General features: G+C 57.6%; 1 protein-coding gene across 1 annotated transcript; it reads left to right on the forward strand.

Moving 5' to 3' along the window:
* LOC138989948 (collagen alpha-1(I) chain-like) lies at positions 1 to 27,763 on the forward strand. The gene is made up of 23 exons (XM_070380082.1): positions 1 to 70; positions 816 to 874; positions 1,712 to 1,948; positions 4,025 to 4,176; positions 4,477 to 4,734; positions 5,173 to 5,297; positions 5,888 to 5,939; positions 6,159 to 6,280; positions 7,683 to 7,739; positions 8,172 to 8,246; positions 9,369 to 9,537; positions 9,804 to 10,188; positions 10,656 to 10,755; positions 14,069 to 14,233; positions 14,621 to 14,849; positions 20,674 to 20,766; positions 22,621 to 22,709; positions 24,215 to 24,329; positions 25,246 to 25,482; positions 26,849 to 27,048; positions 27,144 to 27,221; positions 27,425 to 27,484; positions 27,618 to 27,763. The coding sequence occupies exons 1-23, from the start codon at positions 1 to 3 to the stop codon at positions 27,761 to 27,763; spliced, it is 3,273 nt and encodes a 1,090-aa protein (XP_070236183.1).
* The last annotated feature ends 168 nt before the right edge of the window (positions 27,764 to 27,931 follow it).

Genomic DNA, 27,931 nt, shown 5'->3' on the forward strand with positions numbered 1-27,931 from the left:
ATGTTGGGGGGAGGTGCAACGCTGTCGCTCAGAACTCAGGTGCCCGAGGACCACGTGGGCACTCAGCTGGGTGAGGCGCGGCCTGACCGACCACACTGCCCAGTGGGACCCCAGGGCTCAGGGAGGCTGTGAGCCGCAGGTGCCCAGGTCTGCCCAGACCAGGCTGGGAGTCGCCCAGGATCTGCAATATCACTTGACCAGCAATACACATACCTACGGAGGAACCTACAAAATCTTCAAATTCACAAGCGCTCTAACGGGCCCATGACCCCACAAAGGCGAGCAAGCGTCACGGAAAAGTGCTTATGATCCCTCCCGGCCCGTAATAACTGCACAGGAGTTGGAGAGAGATTTGCTGAGCGCCTGGCTTTTCTTGGAGTGGGCTTGCCATTTTCTCAAAGAAGTGGGTTCCATCAAATCCGGATGCCCAAGACCCTGAGACCAGGCCACTGAAGCCTGGGGCTGGACAGCCCAGCTTGGGCACCGCACGCCGGCTGGCCCTGCCCCTAGTCCCGGTGCCCGGCTCAAGCGCCAGGACGAACCCCACCAGTCAGGCCCACAGTGACCTTAAGCACGGCTCTGGCAGCAGCAACAGCCCGCTGGCCACTCTGTACCTCTGGGCCTCGCCGCCCCTCCTGTCCAGAGCCTGCAGGCTCCGTCCCATCCCTGGGTCACCTCCTTGAGACGGTCCCACCTAAAGAAGCCCCCCCGACACTGGCCACAGGGGCGTCCCCCCCGAGGCCCGCCGTCAGAGCCCCCAGAAGCTCTCCGGTCGCTCCGTTCTGTGCTCTGTCCGCCTGTGTCCCCTGGCCCAGCCTCTGTGGGGCCTGAAGCCTTCCCCGCTGTGTCTGCCAAGCGCCGAGCCCTGAGGGAGGTAAATATTGAATGGGGACTGGATCCCAAAACAGCAAACACTTGAGATGCAGATACCTGAGTTTGAACCCCAGCCAGGCTGCTGTATTGCCACCTTGGTTGAGCTGATCATTTTGTCCTTCTTGTCCACAAGACAGACAGCGAGACAGCGAGATGCATGGACCCTCACTCTGCCTGCTGCCAATCTCAAGAACGAAAGGATTTTTTTAGGAGGTCTGGAGACCAGCCCCACCCCGAAGAGAAGAGCTGCAACTAATTCCCCCGATGTGTCGACAGGAGTGCCTCGTGGGCACCGAAGTAATCAAATCACAGGAGGAGCGAGGGGGCGAGGGGAGGATAATTGAATATCAGAGAGGAACCTAGTCTCAGGTCAGCCGTTCCACGGCTCAGTCTCGTATCTGTGTTTTCTAAAAAAACCCCCAGTGAAACACTTCTATTCTTTCATGACTTCTAAAATAATGTCGTAACATCCTATAGCCATTACCATAACAACTGCACTTATTGAATACCTACTATGTGCTGTGAAGCTCTCAAGGTGGGTCTTACTCTCCCACTTTGCAGCCGGGAAAACCCCGACCACGCAGGCCTGGCATTGAGACGAGGCCGGGGCCGGACCCTAGGTGGGCCTGGAGGGAGCCGGCCGCCCCACCGCACCACCACCGTGGAACGCCCTCACCCCACTTCCAGGCATCCACGCAGCCCTTCCCCATCAGGCCGAGGCCTCGCCCTGCTTTTTATTTCCAAGTCTGGTTACCACAGATGCAAAATGAAAAATGAGCCAATAACCCAGTGACTCTGAGCCAGTCGGTGCGAAATGCAATCACCGTGGGGGGGACAGGGCGGCGGGTCCAGCCAGCAGATCACTCGGGCGGCGCAGGGGGAGCTGCCCTCTCGGGCTCCCAGCAACAGCAGCAGAGCACACACAGGGCTCGCTCTGAGGGTCAGAGGGGCCCCGGCCGGGGCAGGGGGGGACCCGGGCTCTGGCTGGGACGGCCTGGAGCGAGGCTGTGCTCCTCCGCCCCTTTCTGCCAGTCTGGGCTCCAAGAACACCCACATCTGCAGAGCTCCAGCCCAGGTGAGGACGCCAAGACGTTAGTGCTGCCGGTGTGGCAACCGGGCACAATCCTGCTCAGCTTGAATGACGGATTTCCAACAGCCGACCGCACAGGTGGCCAAGGCATTCGGGGGCTGGAGATTCTAACTCTTCTTTAAACTGAAGCACAGGTGTTTGACAATGTTGTGTTCATTTCAGGCACACAGCAGAGCGATTCGCCCACACACACACACACACACACACATTCTTTCTCAGATTCCTTTCCGTTGTTGCTGCTATTGTTCAGTTGCTGTCCTGTCTGAGTCTTCGCGACCCCATGGACTGCAGCACGCCAGGCTTCCCTGTCCTTCACCGTCTCCCAGAGTTTGCTCAGATTCATGTCCATTGGGTGGGTGATGCCATCCAACCATCTCATCCTCTGTCGTCCCCTTCTCCTCCTGCCCTCAATCTTTCCCAGCATCAGGGTTTTTCCAATGAGTCGGCTCTTCACATCAGGTGGCCAAAGTATTGGAGCTTCAGCTTCAGTGTCAGCCCTTCCAATGACTATTCAGGACGGATTTCCTTTAGGATGGACTGGCTTGATCTCCTTGCAGTCCACAGGACTCTCAAGAGTCTTCTCCAACACCACAATTAGCACCCAATCTTCGGCCTTCTTTCTGGACCAACTCTCACATTCACACACAACTTGACTGGACGGACCTTTGTCAGCAAAGTGACGTCTCTGCTTTTTAATACACTGTCTAGGCTTGTCACAGTTTTCCTTCCCAGGAGCGAGCGACTTCTACTTTCATGACTGCAGTCACTGTCCACAGTGATTTTGGAGCCCAAGAGAATAAAATCTGTCGCTTTTTCCACCTTTTCCCTTCTATTCGCCTTGAAGTGATGGGACTGGATGCCATGATCTTGGCTTTTTTATGCTGACTTGGGAGAGCAAAGGGAAAGGCCACCCACTCCAGGATTCTGGCCTGGAGAATTTCACGGACTGGATGGTCCACAGGGTCGCAAAGAGTCGGACACCACGGGTCGACTTTCACTTTCAATGTTATTATCAATGACTTCCCTTCAGTCCCTCCTTTATATCATAGTCGGGACATTATACCGCTTTCATTTTCAAACTTATGTATGAGCTGAGTTGTATCTCCTATGATTTTCATATCAAACACTACAGGGACGGGTCTGATGAGGGACAGCAGGTCAACGCAGAGTCCCGGCTGCCCAGCAAACCGCCAGGGGGTTGATAGCATGCTGGTGCCCAGGCCCCGGGCGGGGAAGCTGGCGCAGCTGGTCTGGGAAGCGGGGGGCAGGGGAGCGCCTAAGAAGCGCCCAGTGCCAGCCTGGGTGGGTTCCCTGTGCTCCTCCAGACTCAGCCTTCTCATCTGAGATGAGAACGTCCCAGACACAGAGTCGAGCACCAGGACTCGGGAACATGGCGGTCCCTTCCCTCCTCATGTCCCAGGGGGGGCTATGTTCTGCAGCACAGAATGCCCCGTGGGGGGCTATCAGGGGAGGGGAGAGATTGAGAGGTCGTGGCGTTGCCCGAGACGAGACAGGGAGAGGGACAAACCCCTCCCCGTTGTGCTCAGATGTGTCCGATTCTGTGTGACCCCCTGGGCTGTAGCCCACCAGGCTCCTCTGTCCATGGGATTCTCCAGGCAAGAAGACTGGAGTGGGTTGCCACTTCCTTCTCCAGGGAATTGTCCTGACCCAGGGATCGAGCCTGCATCTCTGGCATCTCCTGCACTGGCAGATGGCTCCTCCTTACCAGCTGAGCCACCTGGGAAGCCCCCATACAACATTTGATCTTAGCCAAAAAGCTGAGAAGGGTCAATTAAACAGGAGCAAAGGGGAGCCCCCTCCCCAAGAGAGCTCCTGAGGCTTCATTACTCTGTTACCTTCCCCACCATCTGATCAGAAAGAAAACCCAGGAGCTGAGTGGCTTTCAGACCCCATGCCAGCTCTGCCTACCCCTTCCCACACCAGGACTCCTCTGGCGTGGTCTGCCTGTTTGGTGAAACTCGAGGGTGCTGCTTTTGCAGGAGGAAAGCACGTCCCCAGAAGAGCCCCGCCTTCTGTCTCCTGGAGACCCCTCTCTCCCAGACCGTGGTGGAACCAGACACTGGGAGGCGGGCCACCGAGGCCCATTCCCGCCGCCCCGGCAGCCAGGCCACCTTCGCCCCAGGAGCCCTCCCACCCTCACAAGGAGCAGTGGCTCCGGGCCCAGAGTGGGGACCCAAGGGCGAACAGCACAGGCCCTGCTCCAGTGTGGCTGGTTTCCAAGCAGGGTGTCCCGCCTGGACCCACCCCGGGTGCCGACTGTGTCTGGTACAGGGGAAGGGAGCTTTCTCGTCATTCGGTTCGGGTATAATTTACAGGCAGAGAAACGCGCCCTTTCCTGTGCACCCTTCTGAGAGCCGGGACGCGTCTGTGCAGCCATCTAAGCGTCCAGATCTAGCCACAACCAGCACCCACGCACCCCCACTGCGCCCTTTACGGTCAGCCCGCCCCACCCCAGCTGCTGGCGGCGGGTCACCGCCCTCTGTGTCTGGCAGGCAGCCCACTGAGTGGAACCGGACAGCACCTGGTCCTCGGGGCCCAGCGGGCACCAGAGTCTGGGCCCGGCCCTGCAGCCTCTTCGCTGCTCAGAGGCGCTCCCCACTGGCCTGGCCTCCGGCGATCCGTTCCCCAGACACGGACATTCTGGCTGTTGCTAGCTTTTGCTTAGCCAAGATCAATGGTTTCTCAGCCCAGAATAGGCTTCATGGCCCCCGGCTCCAGCCCCTTGCACATGGGCCGCTGTGCGCTGACATGTGGGCCACCATGAGAATCCCTGGGGTGGTCAGCGAGGCTCGGGCACCCCGAGCCTCCTGCTGGGGGGGCTGTGGGACCCCCACCCCTGCACGCTCCTTTACTTGGCAGGTTGCGGTGGCGACAGGACCACCTAGAATCCCAGCCCTTTTGTAAAGGAGGTGATGGGACCCCAGGTCCTGAGGAGGCCTAAGGGCAGGCCCCTGCCCCCTCAGTGTCCCCCACCCACCCCCACCACCTCGGGTGGGCAGCACGCAGGGGTTGTGCCCGCCCTGGCCCAGGCCTTCCAGCCAGAAGAGGATGGAATGAATGATGTTTCCCAGCAGCCAATGAACTGAGCACGAACTCGGCTGGGGGAGGGGGGGAGGATAGTGGGGAGAGGCCCCTTTCTTAGCCCCTCGGGCCGACCAGCAGCCCACCAGCATCCCTTTGCTCCCCAGGGAGGGCTGCCCGCGGGGAGATCACTCAGGCCCCGATACCATCGCTGCTGGACAGGCGGAGATTGGAGTGTCCCGGGTGCCTGATCGCGCCAGCAGCCGCTGCCTCAAGGACATTAGCGGCCAGCGTAATGGCCCGCATTCAGCTCCCTTGGCAGCCCCGTGACCTTGGCAGCTCGGAGCCGGTGGCTGTTTTAATGAAAAATCAAGGAGTTGGGGAATGGCTGTGGCTTGCAGCGGGGGAGAGGGGAGGGCCCTGTGCGGTGGCCCTCCGTCCATCTGTCCCCGCCGGCTACAGGCCGCCCTGCCCCCACCGCGGGCCAACCAGCCACGCTGGCCCCCTTGTGATGGGGGCCGGGGACCCCTGAAGGGACAGAGATCCCCATGGCCAGGGACCTTGGGTCCAAGCTGTGATGAGAGCTGGGGACATGTTTGGGGACCTCGGTGGAGCGGTGGTAGGGAGGGAGATTGAGAATAGCTGTTACGTCGGGGGGTCAGGGAGCCCCACGGGGTTGTCCTCAGCGGGCCAGGACACTCCATCCAGCCTGGGCCAAAGTGCCCACTGGCCACCCATTCCCAGCCTCGGTTTCCCCATCTTGAATAGCTCGGCCTCTCTGGCTCCTCCAGGAAGAACCATCAGCTTCAGTGAAGACCCACTGGTGTGCCCACTGTCCCCCCAGCAGCCCATGACCCCGGGCTGTCGACAACCCATTTTCAGATGAGGAAACTGGAGTGACCGCCCCCCTCAATCTCCAGATCGTACGACAAAGGTGAGCACAGAACCGGGGTGCAGACCCTCTGCCTGGGCCGGGGCGGGAGGACCCGCTCATGCCCCAAGCTCTCCTCTAGGAGCTCAGGCTCAGCGCCAGGCCCCGCCCCCTCACCGCCATCTCTGAACCCGAGCAGGCCCCTCAAGGCCGGCAGCTGCCCCGGGCAGGAGGGGGCTCTGCCCAGCCCTGCTCTGTCTGCACCCATCTCTGGGCCCACAGAGAGTCCAGGCCAAGGGCAGAGCCCATCATCTTCCCTGGGGCCCCCCTTCCCCTCACGGCAGCCCCTCTCCCCGCCCCGGGCAGCCACACCCCTACAAGCACAGACATCCGGGCTGACCCTGGTATGGCTCAGAGGGGCGCCCAGTCCAACCTCAGGCAGGGCGGGGCCTCCAGCCACAGCCACTGGCCAGCTGGGAGCTGGCACGGACCTAGGGCAGGAGAGGGTCCCCAGCAGGTGGGCCTGCGCCCACTCTCCTGGCTGGGCTGAGCTGGGGGACCTTCCTCCCCTCTATGCCCCTTCCCAGAGCATCCCCGAAGGCAGACAGTGTCCCCAGCGCCTGGGAAATGAGACCCTGCAGTCACGTGGGGAGGGGAGAGACAGGGGAGGGCTTTCAGACCCCACCCCCCCACCAGACCCAGGACGGCGGCTTCTCTGGGCTGAACCCTCTCAGCCAGCACGCCCCCTCCCACCCTCCTGGGCCGACGGACCAGGCCAGCCACCTTGCCGGAAACCTTGGCTCGGCCCCTCCTGCCGCGTCTTTGTTCTGTACTCCCCCTTCCTTGGCCTCTCCTGGGATTCGGGGAAGCGGGAGCACTCAGATTCACCGGCTCCAAGCGCAACCCAGAAGGGCCACTGTCCTGACGGCTTGCTGCCTCCCTGTCACTCCAAGTGACCCCCACCCCCTGAGCGCGCATGCACCTGAGCGGCTTCCAGTTGGTCCCACTTTGAGAGCAGAGAGGAAACAAATGTCAACTAAAAACGATGCTCAACTCGAGAGTCTCGAGCCGAGTTTTATTTGGGGCAAAACGAGGGCCGCAGCCCGGGAGGCAGGGCTCCGAGAGTGTGCTCCAAAGCGGCGGTGGGGGAAGGCCAATATGCAAGGTTTTGGTCAAGGGGGAGTTTAATGCCACGAAACACTCATTTCACAGAAGGTTAGTCATGAGGATCTGATGTCACCATGAAGGGAGTTAGTGCTTCTCTGATATGAGGAGATGCAAGGATTGAGATCACAAAATCTGTTCCTAAAGACATCCAACTATCTAAAGACCTGTCCCACCAGATTCCCTGGAGCACAGAGCGCCTCCCTCCACCCCGAACGCCCTTGGGGTCGCTGAAGGTCAACAGCTAGAGCAGCCCGGAGTCTGATCTCTGCAGAGGCAGATGGCAAAGGCCTTTGTCGTTCAGTCACTGGCAATGCTCTTGGTAAGTGCCAACTTGTAGCTGACACAAAACACCCAGTGATGACGGCCGACAGGTCCGGGTCCTCCCTGGGGGCCTGGACTCCCTAAGGGTCAGAGGTCTGTGAACACCCTGACCCACACAGCAACCCCAGGATGCAGGGCTTATCATCAGCCCTGTTTTTCAAACCAGAACACAGAGGCACAAAGAGATAAAGCTCCTTAGCTCAAGGTCACACATCTCCTGGGGAGTGGGGCCACTTCCAGAATCCACGCCCTTGACCATCGTCACACAGGCCACGAGGGTAGACCCCTTCCACCTTCCTTTTTCCTGTGTTTCCCCAGTCCTTGAGAACAAGGCACGCACCTCTACTGCCATTCTGCTGAAGGGAACACTGAGGCGTGAAGGGCTCCCTTGGCGCCCTGCCACCTGGAGGGAGCCTTCTGGATCTATGCCACTCAGACTCCACACCCCGAATATCCCTGGGGACCCCTCACCCACACAGCCCGTGTGCTCACTCCCGTAAGAAGGCTCGGACGGTCCGACCTCCTCCCCCAAGGTGATACATCCCTGGAACCGGCATCTCTGTGGTCTCCTTCTTTCTCCTGGAAAACAGCCTGCAGTAGGCACTCAAAAATGCCGACCTACTGGATAACTTCTGGAGTCACAGAGAGACTGCCCCCACAGGGGAGCCGGAGACCAGGCACCCACATGTTCCCGGGGGCCCCAGGAGAAGAGGCAAGCAGGGCTGGGGGAGGGGAAGGAGCCATCACTCACCGGGGGGGTCCCCACGGCCTGGCCGAGCGCACTGCTCGCTCTCCGTCTCCTCACAGCCTTCAGGAGCCCCGTGGCAGCTCGGAGGCAGAGGGCCTCCCCAGTTAGAGACCAGGAAAACGAGGCTCTGCTAGGTGAGACTGCTTGAGCAGTCTGCAGCCTGCAAGAGGCAAATTCTTACTTGGCTCTCTACACCACGCTGCCCCGGCCCCAGGATACCTGACAGGTGGCAGGTTGTCAACAAGCATCAGAGGGTAGAGCCCCATCTCAAACACGGCCAGCGCCTGCCCCAGAGGGCAAGTCCAAGGCCAGGTGGCAAGGTTCCCAGCCTCCCCATCCCCCCCAGCCCCATTCAGCCAGGTCCGGAGCCCTGGGGGCTGTTAATTGTCCCCCGCACAGAGAGCACATGTGATTTATGAAGTGGGTCTTGGACACCCTCGCCTCCGTTTGGTTGAATGCAAGGTCTTGGCGCCTCTGCCAGGCTTTAGGGCTTCCCCAACGGCTCCGTGGTAAAGAATCCGCTGCAATGCTGGAGCCATAGGAAACTCGGGTTCGATCCCTGGGTCAGGAAGATCCCCTGGAGGAGGGCACGGCAACCCACCCCAGTATTCCCGCCTGGAAAATCCCCATGGACAGAGGAGCCTGGCAGGCTACAGTCCATGGGGTCGCACAGTCAGACATGACTGAGTGAGCGCACACACATCACACTGCATGATTGGTCCAGAAGGACTTGCCCTTGATGCTTCCTGCCAGATGCCCACAGCAGCCAACAGAGTGGAGTCACCACTTTGCCAGGGGGCACACCCTTGCCCAGCCAGGCAGGGCCGTCTCTGGACCAGAGCTGGGGGACACCGCCGCAGCAAGCACGGGGGCGGCACTGACCCTCCGGCACCTCCTGGCCAAGCAGACCAGGGTGCAGAGCCCGTGGGCTGAGCCTCTCGGAGGAGAGCAAGGAGTGTGCCCCCCGAGCTGGGCGGAAGCAATGGGCATGAGGCTGTCTCCTCCCCTCCTGGTCTCAGAGCCCTCTCCCCAATCCAGAGCCTCATGAGCGGCAGCCCACATCCCCACCCTGGGTCACGTGCACCCCTCTGAGGACCCCCGTCCTCTCCACGTGCCTCCATGGTCACCTCTGGCACCCTCTCTGAGGGACCACTCTCTGGCCCAGCTCCTGAGTTAGACCCCGAAGCCCAGCCTCTGCTGCAAACCCTCTAAGGCCTCCATCCACCAAGCTGGTCTTGACTCCTCCCCGCCGCCAGGCCGCCGTGGTAGCACGGACCCTTGGACCACGCCTGGTTCAGCCCCAGCAGCGTCCAGCGAGGGTGGCCTCGGCTTGCCCACGTGGCTGGGGCGGCTTGCGGCAGCAGGGACAAGGGGCCGGGGACGGATGGACATATCCCGTGAGCAGGACAACTTGGTTCAGACGCGGTGAGGGGAGACTCGAGAGGTCCTGGAGGGAGAGGCCCCCCACGGAGTGTACCCGAGGCCAGGCCCCAGGAACTGCAGACCTCACGGCAGGGGCTGCAGGGGTCTCTGCCCTGATTGGAAGGCGACGCCAAGTTTTTCCTTGTTAGATGAATAGCCACAGAGGGTTTTAGGAGAGAGTTGGCCGAGAGTATTGGAGCTGCCTCTAAAGACAAAGACACTGGGCAGTCAGCAATACAGGCTTGTTCGCACCCTGGAGAGCGTTTCAGGGGCCTGAACGTCAGCTTGGACTTGCTCACGGGCGACGTGCTGATGAAACAGGGGATGGTGTCCGGGCTCAGGCTCCAAATCCACCGGGAACAGCCACCTCACTGCCGAAGGCCTTGGGACCGAGTGCACAGCTCTGCGGCATCTCCGGGACCGTGGGCTCCATCCGCGTCGGCGACGGGACCACCGCGGCAGCCGTCCCGGGACCCCGGGTATCACCCCGACGCCCAGGACCTCTGCGAGGCCGCGTTAGATCCAGGGCCTCGCCAGCCCCGGTCCCCAGACCGGGCTCCAGGGGCACCAGCCTCTTCTGCCGTCAGCGACAAGCGAGGGCAGGACGCATGGCGGGCCGTCCTCTGCTCTGAACTAATGCCACTGTCCCTCCGTGTGGGGAGAGGTGGCCTCTGTGTCATGGACTCGTGGTGGCGGCAGCCGGAAGCTGGGTGTTTGCTCTGCTTGTCTGAGGGTCTTCACTCCGTGACGGGAGAAGCGAGCTGCTGTAGGACCCCAGGTGGCCGTCCACGCTTTGTTCTGGGAGCCCGGGGATCCCGGCCCTGGGATCCTGGTGTCTCACTTGCCACCACCGACACACCAGCTCCTATTGTGACGTGAGCAGAGCAGAGTTGCCACCCTCAGGAGGGAGACAGGTGGCTTCTCTGTGAATAAAGAATATTGTTTCTCGCAAGTGCGGTGGGCGTTTCACAGCAGACGAGCCAGGGAGGTAGGGAAGGAGCCGTGAGAACACCCGCACAGGGCTCCCAAGGGGCATGGCAGGTGCAAAGGCCCTGGGGTGGGATGGAGGGCGAAGCGAGGCAGAGGGTGCATGGAGAACAGTGTCTGAGGGTGTCCACCAGGACAGCAGCGTCAGCCAGGCCGGACGGAGGAGAACAGCGGTGTTAAAGGAACAGATGGACAAGGGGAAGACAGCAGGCTTCGGTTTGGACGGGCTGCTAGGTAATCTCACAGTCAAGGTTGTGAGAGGCTGACACTATCAGGGAGCGGAGTGGGTGGTTGGATCTTAGGGTGGACTGGAGCCCAGGAGCCTTCTCCACGCGGATGGTGTTTAAAGGGCTGGGGGAGCGGCATGATGGGGCTGGACCCGGTGCTCCCAGCGGGAAAGAGACAGAAGGACCACACAGGGAAGGCCCTGCCCAGAGGGAGGAGGACGGTGGAGCAAGGGCAAGAACACAGAGCCTCCCTGACGAGGGGCTGGTTGGCGGGAGAGAGCAGGGGGAGTTTGAAGACGTGGGGGGAATGAGGGGCTGGTTGACGGGAGTGAGCAGGGGGAGTTTGAAGACGTGGGGGGAAGGAGGCAGGGGTGTAGGTTGTTCAGTCTGAGCCCACAGGGAGGGCAGCTGACGGCCAGGCAAGAACAAGGTGGCTTTGGAGCTATGAAAGGGAGTCGCTCAGTCATGTCTGACTCTTCGAGAACCCATGGACTGCAGCCCGCCAGGCCTCCCTGTCCATCAACTCCCGGAGTTTACTCTAACTCGTGTCCATGGAGTTGGTGATACCATCCAACCATCTCATCCTCTGTCGTTCTCTTCTCCTCCCACCGTCAATCTCCCAGCTGCTGCTGCTGCTAAGTCACTTCAGTCGTGTCTGACTCTGTGCGACCCCAGAGACAGCAGCCCACCAGGCTCCCCCGTCCCTGGGATTCTCCAGGCAAGAACACTGGAGTGGGTTGCCATTTCCTTCTCCAGTGCATGAAAGTGAAAAATGAAAGTGAAGTCGCTCAGTTGTGTCCAACTCTTCGTGACCCCATGGACTGCAGCCCACCAGGCTCCTCAGTGCATGGGATTTTCCAGGCAAGAGTACTGGAGTGGGGTGCCATTGCCTTCTCTGTCAATCTTTCCCAGCATCTGGAAAAATCTTTCCCAGTCTTTTCCAATGAGTCAGCTCTTCACATCAGGTGGCCAAAGTATTGGAGTTTCAGCTTCAACATCAGTCCTTCCAACGAACTGGAATGGGTAGCCTTCCCCTTCTCCAGGGGATCTTCCCAACCCAGGGATTGAACCCAGGTCTCCCTCATTGCAGGCAGATTCTTTACCAGCTGAGCTGCCAGGGAAGCCCAAAAATAATGGAGTGGGTACCCTATCCCTTCTCCAGCAGATCTTTCTGACCCAGGAATTAAACCGGGGTCTCCTGCATTGCAGGCGGATTCTTTACCAACTGAGCTGCCAGGGAAGCCCTGTCCAGGGCCCAGATCTTGAGACCAGGTGCACTTCAGTGCCTGGAGCTACCCACAGCGAGTTTCACACCGCCGCCCCTGGAGCAAGCCGATTTTCAGGTTGGATGGAGACGTGGCCCTCCCCTGCTAAAGCCGCCGTGGCTCCCCAGTGCCCTTAGGTGAAGTCCAGAGCCTGCCCGCCTGCCCTGGGAGACCCACACTCTGGCCGTGACCTCCTAAAGCTCCTCCAGGAAGCTCGCCCCCTCCCACTGGGAGGAGGTAGGTCAGGCTCACGCCTCACTGGGGTCCACTCACCTCTGCCCCCTGCCAGACCTCAAGCTCCCAGAGGCCTCGACCACGTGGCCAGCCTGGCTGGAAGTGAGCGCGGAGACACCGCCACAGGACCAGAGCACAGCACAGCCAGGAGAGACTGCTGGGGTCAGCCGGGCTGACCTCGGGCCCCTAACCCCTCCGCCTCTCTGCTCTCACTGTCCAGCTTCCCCTTGGATGCCCCCCATGACAGGGTGCTCAGCACCACACATGGCACCATGTCCCTGCTCTGGTTATTCCCTCCTGGTGTTGGCTCTAAGCTAGAGCAGGGAACCAGGGCCAGCAGGGCCAGGGGTGGGACGCACGCCCCCGCTGGGGGACTCCACCCCTCCCCGCCCCCCAGGCTGGGCGCACGTCTAGCTGCCTGCTCACGGGCAGGAGGTGGACCCACCGTTGCTCGAGCTCTCAGACACGTGCAGTGACACACGCCTCTTCACGTGGACCCCTTACTGTAAACCGCTGGAAATAAAGCATCTACTGCCCAGAGAAAGAGGCTCACAGGTGTTCCCAAATTCCCTTTCTGCGCGGCCCTCTGAAGCCCGCCCCCCATTCATACCCATCATCCGGGAGAAAAATAATGTCGTTTCTATAATGCACAGCCTCTCCACGGAGACGCTATAAATATGCAGAGATGACATCTCGGGCAGCGTGGCTGCGTGAGTGATGTCATCGTGGCGGTTGCCTAGCAACCGACAACGTTTGGGAGGCGCTAATTCTCGAGCAGAGTAAAGTCACATTTCTGCATTCAGTTAATCAGCTTCCTGGCAACTCCGCCGAGGTGATCTCATTTTATTCATGATTATTTGATGCGAAATGCACTTTTAGCTCTAAGAGAACACAAAGATTTAATTCAAAACTCTCTATTGCTTTCTGTTTCCAGGGTGTCATTAACACGGCGTCCACGCAAATAACCATGGCAACACATGGGTAATTAGTGTATACTGCACGCGATGTTAACATGGAGCAGGGGCCAGCTCCCAATCAGCGGGGATTACGGCACGTTATTACTGGAGTAATTACCTGCAGTAACACACAAATTGAACTAAATGGTCAATTGAAGTAAAGTGAATGGCTTTTTATTCTAGTCCCTAAATAATGTGTCTGCTTGCCTGAGTAGTTCAAGGTAAATAAAACTCTCAGATTGATGGCCTCTCCCCGCCCCCCACCCCGGGTGGAGACCTGAGCTCCCTTCCAGATAGGTATTCCTGGACGCCCCCTGCCGACCCACCAGTTCCCCGCCTCCTAAAGGGCACCCCCCGCCCAGAGAGGGCGACCCCCAGCCCCTGGCTCTGCAGGGCTCTGGCCCTTATTTTAAAAGTCCTAAGGCTTCTCGCAGCTGTGTTACTCACCCCGCCGCCCCCGCCACCCGGGGAAGAGAGCACAGAACTTTCCAGATAGAGGATGGGGTGAAAAGGCAACGGCCTTCCTCCCAGGGATGTGCTCTTGCCCTCTGGTGGGTGGGGCAGAATCACTGCTTCCTGTCACAGGATGTGAGGGGGGGAGGGGGTCAAAGGTTGCTTCTGTCTTTATTAACAGAGCGTTTCTCAAATTCCATAAACTTTGCAGATCTTCAAACAGGAAGTCACCCTGGACCCCTGAAAGGGCCCTTCGGGGCGTGCGCCAGAGTGGAGCTGCCTCGGCCTCCCCTCCGAGGGGCAGGGAGGGCAGGCCTGCGAGCGGTCCCTGGAGAAGGAGACCGCGCAGCCAGAGACCCGGTCGAGGCTACAAGGACCCAAATCAGCGGTCCCAGCCAGTTCTCGCCCACAGAGGTAGCGCCCGAGGACGGCGAGGAGGCGGGGGAGCCCGGGCCTGGACCGTCCAGACTCCCGCCAGAGAGATGCGCTGTGGTCCTGCAGCAGGACGGGCAGGGGCCAGCCTTCCAGACAAGCGCCGCCTGCCTGCAGGTTGACCCAGAGCCCGCAAGGCCCCCAGGTGCCACAAGGCCAAGCGGGGGCCAAGGGGGAGCGTGGAGGGCGGGAGTATGAAGGGGCCAATCTGGCGGGGGTAGGGGGAGGGCTGCTCTCAGGAGCGATGTCTGAGCTGAAACTGGGAGGGCAAGGGGCTTCATGGGGGTGGTGGACAGGGAGAGGAAGGCTGCGGTCAGAGAGGGGCCAGGAGGCCCTGAGTCTGAGCGAAGCTGAAAGAGGCCCCGATCTTATCACCGCCTCCACATGCCACCCGTGCAGAACCGCGTCAGAGGAGATACATGAAGAGGGAAGGAAAACATGAGCTCGGAGCCCACGGCCGCGTCTGCATCCTGGGATGGCGGGGCCGATTCGCTCCACGGGGCAAGACCACCTCCTCTACTCCAACTTGCAGAAACCAAGACAGACACGGAGCCGGCTGCATCCCAGAACAAGGGCGCACCGAGCTCTCAGGAGGACCCTTCTCCCATCCGCCGCTCCAGTGATAAAAGCCACTTGATGAACCCAACAGGCATGGTGGGACTGAAAACGCAGGAACCTCCAGAGACGAGGAACAGAAGGCTGCGGGTGCTGGGAGCCTGGACTCCTGGCGCTTGCTGTGGGGAACAGGTGCCTGAGTCCAGGTGGGGCACAGGCCCATAAAAGGAGACAGGAACAGAGCACCGCAGCCCCCACACCAAGGGTCCTTCAGAGGGGCGGCACCCCACGGAGGTGGGGACAGACAGGCTGACGCCAGGCAGCGAAGCGAGGAGCCACGCTGCCTGCTGCCTCCAGGACTGGGTCTGCTTGATCCCCAGCATCCATGGACACAACCTCAGGACCTGGCTCTGGACTAGGGGCATGGGGCTGGCAGTTCAGTTCAGCCGCTCAGTCGTGTCCGACTCTTTGCGACCCCATTGACTGCAGCACGCCAGGCCTCCCGGTCCGTCACCAACTCCTGGACTTTACTCAAACTCATGTCCATTGAGTCGGTGATGCCATCCAACCATCTCATCCTCTGTCGTCCCCTTCTCCTCCCGCCTTCCATCTTTCCCAGCATCAGGGTCTTTTCCAATGAATCAGCTCCTCACATCAGGTAGCCAAATTACTGGAGTTTCAGCTTCAACATCAGTCCTTCCAATGAACACCCAGGACTGATCTCCTTTCGGATGGGCTGGTTGGATCTCCTTGCAGTCCAAGGGACTCTCAAGAGTCTTCTCCAACACCACAGTTCAAAACCATCAATTCTTCAGCACTCAGCCTTCTTCACAGTCCAACTCTCACATCCATACATGACCACTGGAAAAACCATAGCCGTGACTAGACGTACCTTTGTTGGCAAAGTAACGTCTCTGCTTTTCATATGCTATCTAGGTTGGTCATAACTTTCCTTCCAAGGAGTAAGCATCTTTTAATGTCATGGCTGCAATCACCATCTGCAGTGATTTTGGAGCCCAGAAAAATAAAGTCTGACACTGTTTCCACTGTTTCCCCATCTATTTGCCATGAAGTGATGGGACCAGATGCCATGATCTTAGTTTTCTGAATGTTGAGCTTTAAGCCAACTTTTTCACTCTCCTCTTTCACTTTCATCAAGAGGCTCTTTAGTTTTTCTTCACTTTCTGCCATAGGATAGTGTCATCTGCATATCTGAGGTTATTGATATTTCTCCCAGCGATCTTGATTCCAGCCTGTGCTTCATCCAGCCCAGCGTTTCTCATGATGTACTCTGCATGTAAGTTAAATAAGCAGGCTGACAATATACAGCCTTGACGTACTCCTTTTCCTATTTGGAATCAGTCTATTGTTCTATGTCAGTTCTAACTGTTGCTTCCTGACCTGCATACAGATTTCTCAAGAGGCAGGTCAGATGGTCGGGTATTCCCATCTCTTTCAGAATTTTCCACAGTTTATGGTGATCCACACAGTCAAAGGCTTTGGCATAGTCAATAAAGCAGAAATAGATGTTTTTCTGGAACTTTCTTGCTTTTTCCATGATCCGGCAGATGTTGGCAATTTGATCTCTGGTTCCTCTGCCTTTTCTAAAACCAGCTTGAACATCTGGAAGTTCACCGTTCATGTATTGTTGAAGCCTGGCTTGGAGACTTTTGAGTGTTACTTTGCTAGTATGGGAGATGAGTGCAATTGTGTGGTAGTTTGAGCATTCTTTGGCATTGCCTTTCTTTGGGATTGGAATGAAAACTGACATTTTCTAGTCCTGTGGCCACTGCTGAATTTTCCAAATTAGTGGGCATATTGAGTGCAGCACTTTCACAGCATCATCTTTCAGGATTTGGAATAGCTCAATTGGAATTCCATCACCTCCACTAGCTTTGTTCGTACTGATGCTTCCTAAGGCCCACTTGACTTCACATTCCAGGATGTCTGGCTCTAGGTCAGTGATCACACCATTGTGATTATCTGGGTCGTGAAGATCTTTTTTGTACAGTTCTTCTGTGTATTCTTGCCACCTTTTCTTAATATCTTCTGCTTCTGTTAGGTCCATACCATTTCTGTCCTTTATTGTGCCCATCTTCGCATGAAATGTCCCCTTGGTATCTCTAATTTTCTTGAAGAGATCTCTTGTCTTTCCCATTCTATTGTTTTCCTCTATTTCTTTGCATTGATCGCTGAGGAAGGCTTTCTTATCTCTCTTTGCTATTCTGTGGGACTCTGCATTCAAATGGGTATATCTTTCCTTTTCTCCTTTGCTTTTCACTTCTCTTCTTTTCACAGCTATTTGTAAGGCCTCCCCAGACAGCCATTTTGCCTTTTTGCATTTCTTTTCCATGGGGATGGTCTTGCTCCCTGTCTCCTGTACAATGTCATGAACCTCCGTCCATAGTTCATCAGGCACTCTATCTATCAGATCTAGTCCCTTAAATCTATTTCTCACTTCCACTGTATAATCATAAGGGATTTGATTTAGGTCATACCTGAATGGTCTAGTGGTTTTCCCCACTTCCTTCAATTTAAGTCTGAATTTGGCAATAAGGAGTTCATGATCTGAGCCACAGTCAGCTCCTGGTCTTGTTTTTGCTGACTGTACAGATCTTCTCCATCTTTGGCTGCAAATAATGTTTTCAGTCTGATTTTGGTGTTGGCCATCTGGTGATGTCCATGTGTAGAGTCTTCTCTTGTGTTGTTGGAAGAGGGTGTTTGCTATGACCAGTGCATTTTCTTGGCAAAACTCTATTAGTCTTTGCCCTGCTTCATTCTGTATTCCAAGGCCAAATTTGCCTGTTACTCCAGGTGTTTCTTGACTTCCTACTTTTGCATTCCAGTCCCCTATAATGAAAAGGACATCTTTAAGGGTGTTAGTTCTAGAAGGTCTTGTTAGTCTTCATAGAACTGTTCCACTTCAGCTTCTTCAGCATTACTGGTTGGATTACTGTGATATTGAATGGTTTTCCTTGGAAACGAATAGAGATCATTCTGTTGTTTTTGAGATCGCATCCAAGTACTGCATTTTGGACTCTCTTGTTGACCATGATGGCTACTCCATTTCTTCTAAGGGATTCCTGCCCACAGCAGTAGATATAATGGTCATCTGAGTTAAATTCACCCATTCCAGTCCATTTTAGTTCACTGATTCCTAGAATGTCGACGTTCACTCTTGCCATCTCCTGTTTGACCACTTCCAATTTGCCTTGATTCATGGACCTAACATTTCAGGTTCCTATGCAATATTGTTCTTTACAGCATCAGACCTTGCTTCTATCACCAGTCACATCCACAACTGGGTGTTGTTTTTGCTTTGGCTCCATCCCTTCATTCTTTCTGGAGTTATTTCTCCACTGATCTCCAGGAGCATATTGGGCACCTACAGACCTGGGGAGTTCATCTTTCAGTGTCCTATTGTTTTGCCTTTTCATACTGTTCATGGGGTTCTCAAGGCAAGAATTCTGAAGTGGTTTGCCATTCCCTTCTCCAGTGGATCACATTCTGTCAGATCTCTCCACCATGACCTGTCCATCTTGGGTGGCCCCACACGGCATGGCTTAGTTTCAAGTTAGACCAGGCTGTGGTCCGTGTGAGCAGATCGGCCTGTTGTCTATGATTGTGGTTCCAGTCTGTCTGCCCTCTGATGCCCTCTCTTAGTGCCTACTGTCTTACTTGGGTTTCTCTTACCTTGGACATGGGGCATCTCCTCTTGGCCACTCCTGCACCTATAACAATTACATGGATTTAATCAGTAAAAACAAAACAAAAAACCAGCTTCCTAAATAGAGAAACTCAGGTCACGTCGAATGTAAAAAGAAGCAGTTTTATGTCTTCCTTGCCCATCTCTTTTTTCTTCACTTGCCTCAGTCTACTGGCAGTACTTACCCTAGTACAGTACTGACAGGAATACTGTCACTGCGTGTCCTGACTTTGGTCCTGATCTTGTGTGACGCATGCCAAGTCACTTCATGCATGTCTGACTCTTTGTGACCCTATGGACTGGAGCCCACCAGGCTCCTCTGTCCATGGGATTCTCCAGCCAAAAATACTGGAGTGGATCACCATGCCCTCTTCCAGGGGATCTTCCCAACCCAGAGATCAAACCCACGTCTCCTGCGGCTCCTCTGTTGCAGGCAAATTCTTTACCGCTGAGCCACCTGGAAAGCCCAGTCCTGATCTTAGGGGACCATCAACTTCATTAACTTTCTTCATGACCATTTCTTCATTAACTATTCAGTATTTTATACTAATTATGACATTAACCATAGGTTTTTTGTAGACACCTTTTATAAGATTGAGAAAATTCCCTTCTCTTTCCGATTTGCTAAAATTTTTTTCATGACTAGATGTCAAATTTAGCAAATGTGTTTTTTTGTATCTATGTAAGTGATGTGGTTTTTCTTCTTTAATCTGTTGATATGATGAGTTATATTGATTAATGTTTTGAATGTTGAAACAGACTTACCTTCCCAGGACATATCTCATTGGTCAGGATGGATTTTCCCTTTGGGATACTGCTGGATTTAATTTGCTAATATTTCACTAGAATTTTTATGTCGAAGTTCATGAGGGATATGGGCTTGTTTTATAGTTTTATTGTAATGTTTTTGTCAAGTTTTGGTATCAGGGTAATGCTGACCTCATAGAAAGAGTTGATAATTGTTCCCTCCTTTTCTATTTTCTGAAAGAGAAAATATTATTGGTCTTATTTGTCTTAAGTGTTTGTTAGGATTTACCAGAAAAGTCCTCTAACTCTAGGGGTGGTTGTTGTTGTTGGAGGTTTTTAACATCTAGCAGTTTAGTATATACGGGACTTTATATACACATATATATGCTTCCCAGGTGGCTTTACTGGTAAAGAACCTGCCTGTCAATGCAGGAGATGTAGAGGTGCTGGTTCAATCCTTGGGTTGGGAAGAGCCCCTGGGGGAGGAAATGACAACCCACTCCAGTGTTCTTGACGGAAGAATCCCTGGGGCAGAGGAGCCTAGTGGGCTACAGTCCATAGGGTTGCAAAGAGTCAGACATAACTGAAGCGCTTTAGCGTGTACTCACATGTATGAGACTTTTTCTTGTGTGACCCCTGATCGCTTACGTCTTTCAAGGAATTTGCCTACTCTGTCTAAGCTGCAGAATGTAGGGCATAAAGCTGCTTGCAATGTTCTTCACTGCGCCTTTAATGTCTATAGGGCCTGTAGTGATGCCCCCTTTTCTATTACTGAGGTTTGTGCCTGATCATTTGTGCCTTCTCTCTTTTTCTCTTGGTCAGTCTATCTGACTAGATTTGCCACTTATGCATAATCCTTTTTGTAGAGGCAATTTTGGTTTCATGAATTATTTCTCCCATTTCCTGTCTTCTGTCCTGTTGATTTCTTCTTCCTGATTTCTGCTCATTGTTTCCTTCCTTCTGTTTGCTTTGACTTTGCCTCTTCTAGTTTCTTAGGGTGAAAGCTTAGATCACTTTTTTTTTTTTTCCAATGTAAGCATTTAGCTCTAAAATTTCCTTTAAGAAAGTTTGTGCTATCTAAATTTTCCTTGAGCAAATTCAAGCTGTCAACTTTTCCCTTAGATATTGTTTTACCCGCATCACACAAAGCTGCTATGTTGGGTTTTCATTTGCATTTGATCCAAAATGATTGGTCCTTCCCTGGCCCTTTACCCAGCCCTCTAGGCTGGCTGTGTGGCCCTGGGCCAATGGGATGACCAGGAGTTTGGGGTGTGTGTCGGGGGACACTTAAGCACAATAGCACCATCTGGGACTCTGGGATCCCACGTCCAATATCCAGGCTAAGACTCTACGCTGCCCCAGGCCAATCCCCAAAGTGCTGTTCACTGGGGAGAAAATGGGCTGGATTCCTCGGGCCGTCTCGGACACCTGGCTTCTGCGCTTCCCTTCTCAGGCACCCCCATCTGTGCGCATTACAGCCGCAGCTTTCCCAATGCGCTTGCAGCACATGGCACCCAAGGGCCACTCAACCCGTGCTCCAGGGGGACTCCTCACCTCTGTGGCTCCTTATCCACCAGCTCGGGCAAACACAGTGCCAGCAGCCAAGAAGCCCTCCCTTTACCCCAGGACGGCAGGCTGGCCAAGCCCGAGTCTGCGGTGTTCTTTTCAAGGTAGAGTGAGTGTGGTTCCTTCTACTCCACACTCCTTGTGGTCCCCAGGCCAGCAGGGCCCTGGGCTAGAGCAGAAGCCACAGGTGCGCCTGTGCGGCTCATGGAGATCTCCCGAGACCATCCAGTTCGTTCCCCGGCACAGCTCAGAAGCACCCTGCCCACCGGCGCCCAATTTCTTTCCTTCCAGTCTAGAACCTGGATGGGTATTGAAGTTGGACTCAAGGGCATGGACGTTTTTCAGCAGAAAGGCCAAGTCCTGAATGGGCAGCTTCACCCTGCAGCCAGCTGGGGCCTGAGCACAGGCGCAGATGCCCACCTGGGGGGCCGGCCCCTCCGGGGGTGGGGGGGTCACACACCAGGCTCAGCTCCAGGGCCCCAAGGTTGCTCCTCGTGCAAGGCAGGTGTTAGCAAACAGGGCTCTTGACCTCCCCTAACCTACAGAAGGTGACTAGAGGTCAGACAAGAAATCCAGGCGAGGCTTTACTGGGGCCCCTGCTGCAACCGGGGAGGTGGGGGTGGGGGGTGAGGACAAACAGTAGGAGGAGAAGGAGGGAGCTGCTGGTACAGGCTGAGGCTGAGGGTGGGTCCAGCGGTCAGCGGGAGGTACCCCGGGTCTGGGGTGCCGTGTCCAGCGGTCGGCGGGAGGTACCCGGCTCTGGGATGTCATGTGCAGGGGGCAGTCACCATGCCAACGGTCGGCGGGAGGTACCCGGCTCTGGGGTGTCGTGTCCAGCAGTCGGCGGGAGGTACCCGGCTCTGGGGTGCCATGTGCAGGGGGCAGGCACCGTTCCTGCTCTGGCTCTCGGTTGTTCAGAAGTGGACACTGGGCGTTGGGTCTCTTGTATCTTGTCCGCAATTTGCTCCAACTGTGCCTGCGCGTGGTTATTTTTAGTTCCTTATAGTTTCTTTGTATTTTGTTGCTAGAGGAGATGTTTTTCCGGGTGCAAGCACTGCAGCAAAGGGTCCCAAGGACCCTCAGAGGGAAGAGTGGGAGAGAAACAGGGAGCGTGAGCATGCGGGACCGCCCCGGGCACGAGGCCACGGGCAGACACTGCCTCTAGCGCTGGCTGCAGGCAGCCCAGCCCAGCGCCCGGGGGGGACGTGGCTGCGGAGGCCCGGGCCCTCCGTCCACCCGCACACAGAGCAGACCCAGTGCACAGCAGCCCCTCCGCACCGCCCCCCGCGCCCCCCGCTTGCTGTGCCTGAGCACCCCTCACAATGTTCCCAGCTTCTCCAAGATGCAGGAATCGCAAGCAGCGTCCGTGTTCTTGAACCAAATTAGCCACACTTAACTCAAGTGCCTGCTGCCCGCCCGCCCGCCTGCCTGCCCACCCTCACGCCGCGCCCGCAGCAGGCCTGACTCATTCACCTGCGCCCCTGCAAGTTCACAAGCAGCGGTGGCCCTGCCCCACCCGCACTCGAGACAACCATGCCCGGCCCAGCTAGCTGCTGTGTGACTCAGGGGCAGTGTGCACCCCTCCTGGGCCTGCTCCTGCTCCGTGAAGCCGGGGTTCGGGGCAAACCAGACCTCTTGAGCACAGACGTGACACAGCAGCCCGGAGCCCCCCTGCCTGTCGTCTCCCCAGCCCCCTTGTGGCGGGACCCCTGCCCGCCTGGCCAGCAGCTCCCCCTTCTGCAGAGCGGCTGTCCTCACCCCGATGGCACTGAGCTAGTGGCAGGAGTCTCGCTGCTTGGGGCCAAGCCACAGAGAGAGGGTGGATGTTTAAGGCAACAGGTTCAGGGGTTTGGGGAGAAGACCTCCCCAGGCTCAGTTCCCCGCCCCATCCCGCCAGCTGTTTGTCCGGGAGCAAGTCCCTTGCCCTCGCTGAGCTTCAGTTTCCTCTTCTGCCACAGGGGCACAGCAGTCCCCACACCGCTGGGTATTAAAGAGTTGCTGCCTCTAACGGAGGCGGCCCAGTGCCTGGCACCACCACGGGCTCCGGGTGTTTGTTGAATGACTGAATGAAGGAACGGACGTGGGCAGGCTGACAGGGCTCTGCATGCCCCAGGCAACGGCACTGTCGGCCCCGGTCACCAGGGCGCCTCCCGGGGAAGGGACCCGAGACCCAGCACACTGGCTCAGAGAGCACTGGACTGCGAGTCCAGAGCCCAAGTCTGGTCTCCTCCCACCCGTGACTCCTGCTTCTCTGAGTCTGCTCCTCACCGGTTCACCGCGATTCTCACTGCTGGTAAGGACAGCCGGGCGGGGACGGGGGCCAAGTTCTCAGCCAAGGGGGGCTAGTCCGGAGTGTCCCTGCCTTCCTACCTGGCAGAGCGGAGATGACTCAGGCTCTTCTAAAATCTGTTTGAAAAATTATACTAGAAAACGTGTAAAGTCTCACAGAGCTTAGCATTTGTGCCCACTGGACAAAAATCCATCCCTACAGGAACAAATAAACATTTTTCTTCATTTGATTTCCGTTCCCAGGGCAGGCACTAGTGTTCGAGGGCCTCAGGGAGGCAGGTTTAGAACAGGTGGCTCACAGGGGGCTGGGAACAGGTACATCCTGGGTCACCTTGGGTTGTTCCCACTGTGGGATGTCAGGGACTTAGAGGTGCTGCTCTGGCAGGAAACTCAGCGCTTCCAGGACCCAGAAAGCCCCGGGGACAGGTGCAGGCAGGCAGGGCCAGGGGGGCGGGGTGCGGGGGGCGCCAGCTCAGGAAGGAGCCAGATAGCAGCCCTGGGAGCCCTCCCTCCCCTCGTGGGCAGCTCTTCACCGTTGTGAGCATGTCCTTTATTTATTATGCCAAGAGAGGACTTCCCTGGATTAGAATCCTCCCGCCAATGCAGGGGACACAGGTTTGATCCCCGGTCCAGGAAGATTCCAAGAGAAGCACCACAAGGAGAAGCCCGCACACCGCAACGAGAGGGAGACCCACGCATCGCAACAAAGACCCAGCACAACCAAAACTTCAGAAAAAACGGAGAGCATTCTCGGCTCAGGCAGCCCCTCGGGGCCAAGGGGACGTAACAGGGACCCTCAGGTTCTTGGGCCACAGGCTCCCTGATTCCAGGAAGCCCCCAGAAGCCCCTGAAGAGCGAAGGCGCGTCATCCGAGGTTCTGGGCTCGCCACCCGCTGGGGACTCTCAAGAGCCCACTGACCTCGATTATAACGGGAAACCCAGCAGCAGAAGCTGCCCTGGGCCCCCAGGGGGCGGTCACCAAGGACTCAAGTCCTCTTGATCCCTGGCCTTCTCTTCAGCTAAGAGCAGAGTGGGGGTGGGGGGTAGGCTTCAAGGTGCCTCGGAACAAGGGAGAGAGAGACAGGGAGACGGCTGGAAGGTTTTCCCTCTGAAGGTTCAGCCCGCAGGGCACACAATGAGGGGCTCCGCAAGGGGCAGAGGAAGCACTGGCCCCCTTCCCGCCGTTCCCCTCACGGGCCAGCCCCCTGCCTCCGAGCATTCCTCCAGCTTGCCCTCCTCCTGCCTCCTCCTCCCGTGGTCCAGGCCATGCCCTCTTGGGCGTCCACCCCTGTGACCTCCGGTCCCCCATCCACTGGCCTGCAGCCCCAGTCCCCTCGCTCCTCACCTGTGAGTTCCTGGGCCTGGTTCCTTCCCCCAGGTAACGCACACTCAACCCCCAGGAGTCACCTCCTCCGGGAAGCCTGCCAGGATGTTCCACAGACCCAGCCCTTACACGAGCTCAGCCCTCACTCAGTCCTGTCCTGACAGCTACCTTGGGCACAGCCAACATACAAGTCCCCTCGACGCAGGTCAGTCCTTAGGACGCATCTGGGGAGTGGGAGGGCGAGCTGGGGAGGGCATGGACTTCCAGTAGTAAGCTCCCCTGCCCACCCGCATCCCTTCCCACACTTTCTAACTCGAGTCGAGATTCCCAGCTCCTTGGATTCCTGATGGGCATGTAATCCTGTAGTTCCTGACATGCAGGGGCCAAGCAGGCAGGTCCTAGGGGAACCCAGGGGGCCCCACCTGTCAACAGAAAAGGGCCTCTGGGAGGAAGGCAGGACCCCAGATCTCAAGCTCCCAGGGCACACCCAGCACCCAGCACGCCCTCAGCAAATGTCACCAGACTGTTAGGAAGCCAGGTCCTGAGGGGACAGCAAGGAGCCGGCCTTTGGAGCGGGAGGGACAGCCTACAGGTGAGACGGAGGCCAAGCCACCCCTCAGGATCTAGGCGGTGAGGGGAGGGCCTCGAGCTCCACTTGAGGGGGCTGGGGCCCACCTCAGGGATTCCAGGTGGATTCCAACAGCAGCAACAAAATAACGACGACAAAATAAACATAACCCCCACCCCCGACACCCAGCCGCCAGCCCTGCTCTCCGTCCCTCCAAGGACCCAGGGCCCCCAAGGCTGGGGCCAGCCTGGAGCTGACCAGAGACGGGATTCCAACCTTGAACTTGGGTTCTCCATGCACAAGCCTCCTACCTTCCCTCAACAACAGACTTGCCCCCACCCTCACCAAGCTGGGATTGGGCCCGCCCCTCGCCTGCGAAGCTCCCTGACCTGCCATCGCCAGGACCAAGCGGGGCGCGCTCTCTTGGGAGGCCAGGGCCAGGGCCAGAGCAGCAGCGTCCACCACGGCCCTCGCCATGCTGGCCACTGAGCGCCCGTCACGGGCTGGCCAGGAGGAGGACGCCAGGCGGGAGGCAAAGCCCGACCTGCCCAAAGACCAAGTCCGAACAACCGGCGCGCCAGTCGCCGTTTCCGAGTCATCACAGGCTGAAAGCGCGCTGAGATGCCGTCCACAGGCGACGTGCGCGGCTCGGTCGCGTCCGACTCCGTGCGGCCCCCTGGACTGCAGCCCGCCAGGCTCCTCCGTCCATGGGATTCTCCAGGCGAGAGTGCTGGAGAGGGTTGCCACTTCCTCCTCCAGGGAGGTCTCGCCAACCCAGGGATCGAACCCGAGTCTCCTGCGTCTCCTGCATTGGAAGGCAAATTCTTTACCACTGTGCCACTTGGGAAGATGAGGTAACTCAGGTTACATAAAACATGTTATTGAAGCTAATGTCACCAGCTTTTTTATTGTTTTTCATGCAGCTGCTGGAAATCTAAAATCACATTTGCAACTCCCATGCTGGGTCCCGTGGTGTCTCCACCGCAGGGACAAGGAGCCCAGAAGCTCGGAGCAAACTGGGGACCAGGCTGGAGCGAGAGGGCACGCCTGGGGGCGGGGGCACTAAACAGCGGGAAGCAGCTTCCCAGGCTCTGGGTCTTCAACCCCACTGCCCGAGGGGCAGGGCCCGTGCCTGGGCTCCCGCTCCCAGGCTCCCTGCTGCAACTGAGGCCTCCTGGCTCCTGAGGCTCAGGCTAAGCCTGGCCAGGCCTTAGGGCCCTGTGCTCCTGGGGCCCAGCCCTCCGTTCAGAAGGCCTGCTTTGCGGGGGTGCAGGAAGCAGGGAGGGCGCGGGAGCCCGGTGCCATTGTCCTGGCCACCCCACCAGCGACTGCAAGGCCAGAACGCCCCTTGGGGCTGCCACCCCCCACAGGGCAGACTGCCAGAAGCCAACAAACAGCACTTCCCGCCCAACCCACGACCCCAGTGTACGACCCCAACTCACGACCCCGACGCATGACCCTGTCACACCTCCTGGGTTTTGCCAGCTCCTGAGCACCCCTCCCCTCCCCTCCCTCCCCACTCCTCTCCCCGCCACCCTGCACCCCCTCCAACCTGCAGTAACAGCCGCCTGCGAGGGCACAGCCGCGGGGGCAGCCACAAATCCTCCACTCTACACCCTCTCCTCTATTTACACCGGGCACACAGTAGCAATTCAATCTGAAAAAGTGCCGTGTTTTCGGAGGCGTGCAGCCCGAGAAATTGATGTTTGTGTTAATCAATCTTGTAGGAGCCTGCGGGGCTCAGAGAGGTGCGACAGCAGAGAATTCTTCTATTGATTAATTGGACTCCGAGCAGGGAGGGGAGGGGAGCGGGGGAATCAAGCACTCCAAGCGCCTGAGAGCTTTGCAGACGGGCGGGGTCTGGCCCGCCCCCATCTCTGCCAGCCCGAGGAGCATCTGGGGGGCCTGGGCTCGGGGCCCCTCTCACTGCCTCCAGCACCAGCTGGGGGCCAGGACTCCTGACTCCCTGGAGGACTTTGGGGTGACCCCCTTCCTGTCTGAGAAGGCTGGACCAGGGCACACCTCTGCCGCACACTGCCCTCTCCACTGCCCACCTGGCTGGGTCTGACCGCGCTAGAGGTCCAGGCCACCACGCCAAGGGGTCGGCACATGGTCCCACGGCCGGTGCCGACAGGGCCTCCACCCAGCACCCCTCACCAGAAAGCCTCTGGGCTGGCCTGGAGCTGCCCGTCTGCTGTCTGGGCTGTTAGGAATGAGGCAGGCACTCGGGTCTCAGAGCCAGTCTGTGCCCATTCGAGATGGCCGGCCGTAAATCCTAAGGGCGCACCTTCTGGGTCCAGCGGTCCAAGCACCAGGCTCTCTGATGTTCCAGGAGCATCAGTTGACCTCTGGGGCCCGGGAGAACCAGGAAGCGGCAGGTGGGATGTGCAGGGAAGTGACCGGACGCTCTGCGTCTGTAGGGCTGATGCAGACACCGAGTCTGCCTGCCTCTCACTGATGGGGAGAGCTTCAGACCCATCTTACAGAAGAGAAGACTGAGGCTGGAGAAGGCATGCCAGGACCAGAAAGCGGTCTCAGGACCCCAGGGCCAGGGCTCTGTCCTGAGGCCGCTGGTCCCCAGGAGTCCAGGGCCATGATGTCCTCCTCCTCATCACCCAGGGGAACCGTGGGGACACATCAGGTAGGCCCACTCCCAGGCCTCCTGGGAGGTTGGCCATCTGACCTTCCCAGGTGGCTGAAGGTTTGTTCGGGAGGCAGAGTATGTGTCCCAGCAGGCCCATCACGAGACCATGACTTCATCCCTTCCTGCCCAGGCCGGGGCCTCAGGGGCATCACTCACGTGAAAACAGCCACAGTGGAAAGCGCGTTCGACTCCTTCCTCCTCTGTCATCACAGCACCTGCCATATGCCAGCTGCTCTATTCTCAGTTCTGATGGGACCTTTGCGAACAAGGCCCTAGCCTGGAGGCATCTGCCCCGTGTCTCCCGGAGGCAAAACCACAGCTGAGCAGCAAGAGGGTGTCTGCCTCCTGAACAGTCATCCCCAGGCCTCAGCTTCCCCATCTGTGAAGTGGGTGTGGAGAGAAACCCAGGCAGTGGCCACCACCCAGGACACTGTGCTGGGAAGC

This window comes from Bos mutus, chromosome 11, assembly GCF_027580195.1.
Source record: "Bos mutus isolate GX-2022 chromosome 11, NWIPB_WYAK_1.1, whole genome shotgun sequence".
Taxonomy (NCBI): domain Eukaryota; kingdom Metazoa; phylum Chordata; class Mammalia; order Artiodactyla; family Bovidae; genus Bos; species Bos mutus.

Excerpts from the sequence above, each read along its gene's own strand:
- LOC138989948 (XM_070380082.1), top strand. The coding sequence starts at position 1 with ATGTTGGGGGGAGGTGCAACGCTGTCGCTCAGAACTCAGGTGCCCGAG. Across the intron at positions 875-1,711 it reads AGCGCCGAGCCCTGAGGGAG|GGCGGCGGGTCCAGCCAGCA; the intron begins GTAAATATTGAA and ends TGGGGGGGACAG. Across the intron at positions 27,222-27,424 it reads GGAGAACCAGGAAGCGGCAG|GAGTCCAGGGCCATGATGTC; the intron begins GTGGGATGTGCA and ends GCTGGTCCCCAG.